Source organism: Cynara cardunculus (genome assembly GCF_001531365.2).
Source record: "Cynara cardunculus var. scolymus isolate 2C chromosome LG 8, CcrdV1, whole genome shotgun sequence".
Classification (NCBI taxonomy): Eukaryota; Viridiplantae; Streptophyta; class Magnoliopsida; order Asterales; family Asteraceae; genus Cynara; species Cynara cardunculus.
The window spans coordinates 4,255,367-4,264,389 of NC_037535.1; the positions used below are offsets into that span (position 1 = coordinate 4,255,367).

The 9,023-nt window shown below is 30.1% G+C and overlaps 1 protein-coding gene across 1 annotated transcript; it reads right to left on the reverse strand.

Moving 5' to 3' along the window:
- Positions 1–5,717: 5,717 nt before the first annotated feature.
- Positions 5,718–8,803, reverse strand: LOC112516905 (36.4 kDa proline-rich protein-like). The gene is made up of 2 exons (XM_025124156.1): positions 8,061–8,803; positions 5,718–5,945 (listed from the first exon to the last, which is right to left on the reverse strand). The coding sequence occupies exon 1, from the start codon at positions 8,790–8,792 to the stop codon at positions 8,082–8,084; it is 711 nt and encodes a 236-aa protein (XP_024979924.1). The 5' UTR covers positions 8,793–8,803; the 3' UTR covers positions 5,718–5,945; positions 8,061–8,081.
- Positions 8,804–9,023: the final 220 nt, after the last annotated feature.

Below are 9,023 nucleotides of genomic sequence, written 5' to 3' on the forward strand. Positions count from 1 at the left end.
ATATATATATATATATATATATGTTCTCGGAAAGGTTCAAACAAGAACACCTTCATTTTCCGAGAACACGAGAACATCCTTTTACTATAGACAATCACATGTGATACTATTATTCTATTACATATGATACACATATGATATTAAATCAGAGACGCGAGAGATTTTTGATAAGATCTTGGTTGTGGGCCAAGTCGCCCTAACACCACTAAGCCCCCTCACATGTATTATCACATGTGATAAGGGTGTTGTTGATATGATACTATAATCCATCAAAACCATCACATGTGATGCTAAATCATAGACGCAGATAGCCTTTGGCGCGAGCTAAGTCATAGAACACGTCATCCACGCATCACAGGGTCCCCTCACGCGTATTATCATATGTGATAAGGGTGTTGTCGCATTCTCGTAATATATATATATATATATATATACATACATACATAAGAGTAGGTAGAGTTTATTAGAAATCCGGGAATTGTCCATAGCGCGACATGTAACATATTCATCATGAATATATAATTAATGATAAATAACACTTACAAATTCGCCATGAATGTGTTATTTATGATGAATATTCATTCTTAAGAAAGACACGACACACTCTGGCGGTTCCCGGATTCCTAACGGGACTCTCTCCTTCTCTCTTTTTATATATATACACACACGAACGTAATCAAATGAAAACCATAAGAAATTTGAAACCACGAAGACTAATCTTATTCATTCAATCACTTTAGTTTAAAAGATATAATTAATTAATTAACCTTCCATTTTTATTTCATGAAGGACACCACCTTTTACATTATCTCTCCTACCATTCTAAAATCTATCAATTAATTTTGAAATCCTAAAAAATCTATGGATAATTTATTTGTTCCATAGATACATAAATTATAAGAGTATCATTAACATATTTCCAAAGTTTTTTTAAATAAAAAATAGAATTTTAAAATCTTTAAAATAAATTCAACTTCAACAGATTCTTTATTTTAGATATTACAATATTAATTATATTATTAAAATATTTTATTTATCGAATAAAATATTTTATTTTAAAGTTTTTAATTGGTGGGAATAAATACTAAAAAAAAGTATATTTGCATTCATTTTCGAGGTGTTCTCTAAATTTGGAGATTTTACACTCTTTTTCTTACTTTCTCCATTTTGAAAAACCTGTTCTATAACAAAAATCATACCTAAAATCTATATTTTCTTTATTTTAAAGAATTTACTAGAAATGCTCTAATTTAGTATTCATATTTTTCATGTTTTTATCCTTTTTGTTGTTATTTTGCTATATTGTTTTTGTAATAATAAAAAAAACATTATGTTTTCGATTAATTTCTTGAAAACAAATATTTATTTTGTTTTATAAAATATACCTTTTTTTATATAAAAGATCTCTTTTATGTCTTATACAATATTTCTTGGACCATCATTGCATTCATATTTTATATTGAAGATTTTTTTTTGATTTCTCAAACATGCTATTAGTGTAAAAAAAAAAACCCTAATTTTTTGTTTTGGTTGCATGTCAAAACTGGAATCGGATCTGGTTTTCGTATTTATTTCTTAGTTCTTATTAGTTCTTGTAATGTAAAAAAGAATAATTTGAGAATAAATTAACTGGTATTTTATCTGTTTTAAGACTAAATGTAGTGTATATATAAATGTTGTGGTTTTTCTCTATAAAGTCAAATACTTCTATTCTCACAACTCGTGATCCTTAAACATAATCTATTATCACAACCCTTAACGCAATATAAAATGACGTTAAGCTTTATAATTTTTACTATTTTTTTTAAACGCATAAAACGAACCAACGAATGTTTTTATATTTTCTTATAAAAAATATATATTTTTATAACCACCGAATGTTAATATTTTTTTTAATAATTGTTGATACGAAAAGAATTATTTGTATTTGATTTGGGGGACAAAAATTAGATATTATATCTGAAAAATGTCAGGATCGCTCCCACCTACCCAACTACTTTAGTCATTGTCGACCACCGATCACCGTCCATCGACCTTCGAGCACCGACGACCATCGATCACCATCCAATGGCATCCACCACCGTATATCGACATCTACCACGGTCTACCTCCGGCATCCACCACGGTCTACCGCCACCTACCACCATGGAACAACCGGTAAAAAGTCGCATTTTTTTAAATTTAACATAAGAATTTATTTTTTGTCTAGTATTTAACTTAATAATCTATATTTTAATTTTGTACAACATTTAATTTTTGACAGGTGTTCTACCAGTTGTTATTGACGTTGAGACCCAAACTTCCATAATAAAAAAAATAAACGAAATATTATGAACTAATCTAAGGAGGTTAAACATGTTAAAAAATATACATGTTTTAGCCCATGATTAGATATATCTAACCACCATTCATATTTCTCCTTAATTAATTGGATGATACAATGTGAGGACCCTTCTCGCCCATATGGTCAAAACGCCCCCAAGGGCGATCCTATTGGCTATTTTCTAAAAAAAAATATGAAAGTTGACTATTTTGTTAATACAACACGTATAAACTGGCTATTTTGGTGATTTTCTCTTTTAAATAATCATTACATATAATATGACTAAAAATAAAAATGGTCTACCTCACATGTCTTAATTAATTAATAATTTTTCAAAAAATATATTTAATACATTTTTATTATCTATGAAACAAAATAAGTATAAACTTAATTATGTTATGTAAACATTGTTAAAGTTATTATATTTACATTCTGATAACTAAATATATTGAATAATAATCACAAAATAATAATATAAAAATAATTATTATCATGAATAATCAAAAAATAATATTAATATATAATTAAAATTAATTGGTATTTATTAATAATTATATCTATTAAATTTGATTAATATTCATTTATAATTAATGTTAAACGAATAATAATTAATATTAATGAAAATTATAACTGAAGAAAATGATAGGGTAAGCTAGCAAAACACTGCTCCAAATAGCATCTCAATAAGCTAGCTTATGTGCATTCAAACATGTACGCATAAAATAAGCTAGCTTATTTTTGTCACTTTAATGCCTGAAATGCCCTTCAGTTTTTTATAATATAACCATATCAACCTCAAATTTACAGATAAAATTAGTTATCACAGTTCTCTAACTTTTTAATATATTTAATTATATAGAATTTAGCAAAAATTAGTTGATGAATCACAAGATTGGAGATAAGGAATCATTGAGGAATTTGAAACATGTAGAATGCAACCACGTGTTTTGTATGAAAGTGATGACAAAGAATGTCATGTGCATCCATGGTCCCTCCCCCTTTCCTTTTTAACTTTCACAATGTCTACTTCTACCCTCAATTCACTTTTAATTCATAATAATAATAAATAACATTTTACTTTATATAAAATAATACTGAAAAATGTTTGTTAAATATTTTTACATTACTCATAAATTTTCTCTGACAGTATATTCAAGAACTTTAATCTTACTGTCAAGACTCTTCTTTTCAGCATTAAACTTTTTTTCTGATTCAGCAAAGGTTCTGCGGAAAAATAGCTCGACGCCAGGTGCGTATACTGAACAAACAAATATTTGTCGTACCCTTGTTAGATTTCTAAGGGTCCGTATGTGGTTGGTTAGATTCTAGTGAAGAGTTGCATATGGTTCGGCTTGATTTAGTCAAAGTATGAATAATGCGGTCCAAAAAATGAGTTTAAAAAAGGAAGTGAGTTAGACAAAAAAAGGTAATATATCTATTTTCTATCACAAAGGTGTCGGTCAAAGTTTAATGTCGTATGAAAAAAGGCATAGACTAGTATGGATATAACAAAATAAAGACTACACCAAAACTGGCGTTGTCCAAAAATAAGTCTGAAACGGTTAGATCAGGCAAAATAAAAACTAAACCAAGACTGGCTTCTTGGCCTAGCCCGAAAAGATTTTGGTCTGTGCGGTTTTTAAAAGAGTACAAAAAAACAAATATATTGGTGTGGAAAAAAGATCGATAGTCTGACATGGTTTTCGAAATAATAATGTCATGAACCAGTCTTTATCTGTTTGGCTTGGTCTGATTTGGCCTACTGATATCTATGGACTTCATCAAATGTGCTTATATCATGGGTATATAAAAATAAACATTAAACATTATGATATAATTGATAAAGTCATATAAGAATCTCAGAGGTCGTTTACCACACGCTTATTGAATAAACACTTATTGGAAAGAGAAATCCAGCCACCAAAATGGATTATTGGTAAACATGTTAAATCCTGTAAGTGCTTACAGTGTAAAAAAGTTTTTCTTTCACTTACCCGGTAAAACTCTCGGTCCTTGTTATATATATATATATATATATATATATATATATATATATACATACATATATACATACATACATACATACATATATATATACATACATACATACATATATATATATGCTTCTTATCAGGGAAAATCCTCGGTCCTTGTCATACTCAATCAGTAAAATAAGTCATATAGGTAAACGGTTACCTGATAAATGTTTAATAAACGACCTTAAATCTTTAATTTGTAGGTTATTTAAGTAAATATTTAAAAGAGTATAACATTACCCTACATGTTTATGGTTTTGGTTTCTTCTATTTGGATTGATGTAATACAAAAACTCTCAGGAGATGCCTTTTTCCTATTAATTGTGTTACTCAGTTATTTTATTCTATTAAGTGTTGTTTAATTTAGAATGCTTTTTAACTAAATTGCCGTACGGTATTATTTAAAAAAATTGTATTTTAAAACGATGGGTTTATAGACATTTCTCGAAAATATCTTATAAAATAGCTAATACAACATTTATAATAAAGCATCGGAAAAAAAATGGTGAAATGTCCAAAAAGTACACGATTTAGCCAGGGGCGGTGGCGGTTGCGGTGGCGGGGACCCCAGTCAAAAACTCAAAAAAAATTCATAGGTTAAAATTTTGGTTTTACATGATTTACCTTTCACTTCCCCTCTTTACATTTTTCCACGGGCCTCCAACCCCAATCGAAACCGTTACTCTAACAAAAAAAAATCTATTGAAATCAATCAGAAAAACCAAAAAAGTTATTCGAAATCGACAAAAACACTAAAAAATTCTTCGAAATCAACCAAAAAACTTTAAAAATCCCTCGAAACGTTGTAATTAGGTTAAAAACACATTGGACGATTTTGCGTGTCTTTAGTCTACCTTAAAGGTGACCTCACTCAACAAAAATCCTGGATCTGCCACTGAATTTAGCCATCCTATAAACTGTTATAGTAATTATTATTGATTAAATGTCTAAAATATACCTTTAACACGGACAAATTAAAAAATAAAATCAATAACCAAACTTAATATGATTTTTCATTAAACTCAGTAAATAAACCATATTTATGTGAAATCTTGACGTAAATTAGACTGAGTTGGAAATATCGTCGTTAATATGATTACAACACTATAAATATGTGAATGATTAACAAGAAATCGGTCGTATATATATAAAAACACGCAAAAGTGTCGTACCGTTTGCCATTTTATTCATTTTTGCTAAAAACTTGCTACAAAATCACGATCATTTTGACGCAAACATCATTGTGCGTATGTATCATAAAATAAACATGTCGCTTTTCGACCTTTTAAGGTTCAAATCATTTGGATCCGATATGAACAAAAATACAAATACCATTACATCATACAAACAACAAAATGTAAGTAATCAAAAACATTCATTTCATTGATTAATTGGTGGGTTTAGTTCCTTACATCAACACAAACAAACCATGCATTCAACCTTAATTAATAATTATGTTTCAAACCAAAAAAAAATCCATGTCCAACTTAAAACATTAATCAAAACAATTGGAAATTTGCTTAAGCACTCCAAACAAGAGAGAGTTCGTGACGAATCGACATACTCTCATGGCGACTTCATCACCCCTGCATCGATCAATGTTATAAATCAGTACTGATTAATATTGAAATACTGATTTCTTTAAAAAACACTTATATTCGGATAATACAAATGTTAGGAGTTTAAGTATACACGAAACGTATTTCATGAGAGTGTTATGCAACCGATACACAATGAAAATATCGCCTCTTAAGAAATATCTATAAACATTTAAGGCATTAAGAAAGTATATCATCTTCAACAACTATGTTAAAATAGACATTTTAAGGATATAGGATATATTTTTGTTTTAACAACTATGTTATAATGTATGCTAAAATAGAAAACAGAAGAGAGATGTGATAGAAATATTCAAATTTAAAAGAAAATATATAAAGAATACCAATTTTTTTTATTAACCTCGATATTCAACTCACTATGCGAACCGACTAATCTCAGGACGACCACCTGCTTTGCAGATAATCCGGAGTCACTGTATTTAAGCCTCCGTGGCTACAAAAGATTTTTATTCCTCCTTGAATTTTAGAAAAATACCATATTTCCGATTACAGATAATAAAAAAATACCATATTTTCGATTTTATGCATTATTAGTAATGAGTGCATCACGTGTCTTATGATTTAGGTTCAAAAGTCTGCATCATTTTGTTTTATTGAAAGGATTTATAGCTTTTAATATATATATATATATATATATATATATGTGCTGAATGCAAATGTTCTCTTTAACAAGTTGGATTATCAAATACAATTAATAGTCAGATGTATTTGATAGATTATATATGTACAAATTAGAAGGGAATAACATTATAACATATCTTGTAGCAAAATTTCGCTCAAAACTTATTGGTTTTTGTAATAATATTATCGTTATAAAATATCGATGTTATTTATCGTGATCTGTAACTTTTTTCTTTTTTTGTTATTCAGATATTTGACTAATACGTATATTGTTGGAACGTATTCTTCAAATTATTACTTAAGAGGCATATTCATTATAGATACATATAGATGATAGTCGAGTTCCCATACAATTAAGCATGATGTAAAATTTTATTGTAAACTGAGAAATCGCTACTGTTCGCTGCTAATAATGTGGTATGGTCGCCTAGAAAAAACGACTATGATATCATAGATGTCGTAGTGCCCGGGAACAGTGTCCAATTCCTTGCTTCCGTGCATCATGGATCTTTCTTTGTATTAGAAAATAAGACATTTGTGTTTAAATAAAATAGAAATTATATCTATACTATATTATAAAGTATGTGACAAAAACTCCTAAAAATTATTTTTTTATGCATGATGTACTATATATTAATGCATATTACTTAAAATTCAAGATTGCAAGTAAATTATGCATAAATACAACTTATTAAAGCTCGATGTTTGAATTCGTATAACTAACTGCGGATAAATATAATCCAATAGAGGATAAACATCTTATTTTAAAATATAAAAAATCTAAAATATAATTAAGATAATTATGGAGTTCTAACTAAATAATTAATTATTATATTTAATAAAAAATTATATTATTAAACCGAAAATAAAAAAATGCACTATAAGTACACAAAAAAACAAAAAAAAAATTTAAAAAGTTAGTTTGGTATTTTTTTAAATATTTTATAATATCTTTATATTTATATTTTGTTCAAAAATAAAAACATTATTACTTTCTTAAAATCATATAAAATCGTATTATAACATCAAGTACGCCAAAAAAAATAAATAAAACAATAAAATAAAGATATATCTCGCTATATTATACGAGTACCATTCTAATATATATATATATATATATATATATATATATATATATATATACACCTGCATGCATATATACTGTCGAAAAAAATCTAAACACACACACACAATTAGCAAGGATCGAGGCTCAAACTCACTGCCACTGTTTCAGTATAGATCCAAAAATATGATTGTAGGTGTTGTCAGTCTTTTTGAGCTATGCTTTATATATGGTTTAATATCTAATTATGTATGAAAACAGTGAACCAGCCGATTAAAAACACCAAAAATCACCGAAAGAAATGCACACCCACCAACAATAAAAGAAGAGAGAGATCTAACAATTACGATTAGGGTTAGGGTTAGGGTTTGCATGAAAGATGATGTAAAGAAAGTTACCTAAAATGGGATCTTGAAAACTTAAATGGAACAGGTGTAACCAGGAGGAGGAGTCTTGCCACAAGTAATAAGCAACTGAAGAGCAAGTGGCAAATATATGTTGATATTCAAAAGCTTAATTTTTAGGGTTGTGCACAGGCAAACTGCAGCCTCAAGCTCCACAAGCCCAGCAAGAATTGGGCAACATTGGTTCACCACTGGGTCACCCAACCCGATATGAACCAACCCACCTAAAAGATCCACACAAGCTCCAAGCTTTAGAGCGTCAATGGGGCAGGTGGGCGCCGGTGCCGGCACAAATGGTGGTGGTGGGCATGGCGTTCCCGGCTTTCCTCCTGATGGTGGGTTGAGTACAGGTGGAAGGGTGATTGGTGGGTTTACGACTGGTGGAAGGGTGATTGGTGGTTTTACGATGGGTGGAAGGGTGATTGGTGGTCTTACGACGGGTGGAAGGGTGATTGGTGGGTTTACCACCGGTGGCCTCACAACTGGTGGTCTGACGATGGGTGGCCTAACGATGGGTGGTCTGACGATGGGTGGTCTGACGATGGGTGGGTGGGTGGTTGGTGGTTTACCGGAGGGTGGTTTATGTGGGTTGTGTGGTTTGGAGGTGTGGTGAGGTGGTTTGCCTCTGCCACAGGGAACACAATCAAGAGCAATCGGAGTGGCGGAGGAGATGAAGACCATTGAAACGAGGAGAAGAGCAGTGAGTTGGTGCTTAGAAGACTCCATTGTTACTCGATGTGTATGGTGAAGTGATGTGAGGAGGGTGTTATATATAGACTCAAAAGTCCTTTTACTCCCTCCCTCCTTCCAAAATAGAAAAAAACAACTCATAAATAAAATACATTTTATAATTTTTATATCAATTTTTTTATTAATCTGGATATCCAACCCGTTATACGAGCCGACTAATCCCAAGGAGACCACCTGCTTTGGAGATAGCACGAAGTCACCGCATTT

Excerpts from the sequence above, each read along its gene's own strand:
- LOC112516905 (XM_025124156.1), bottom strand. The coding sequence starts at position 8,792 with ATGGAGTCTTCTAAGCACCAACTCACTGCTCTTCTCCTCGTTTCAATG.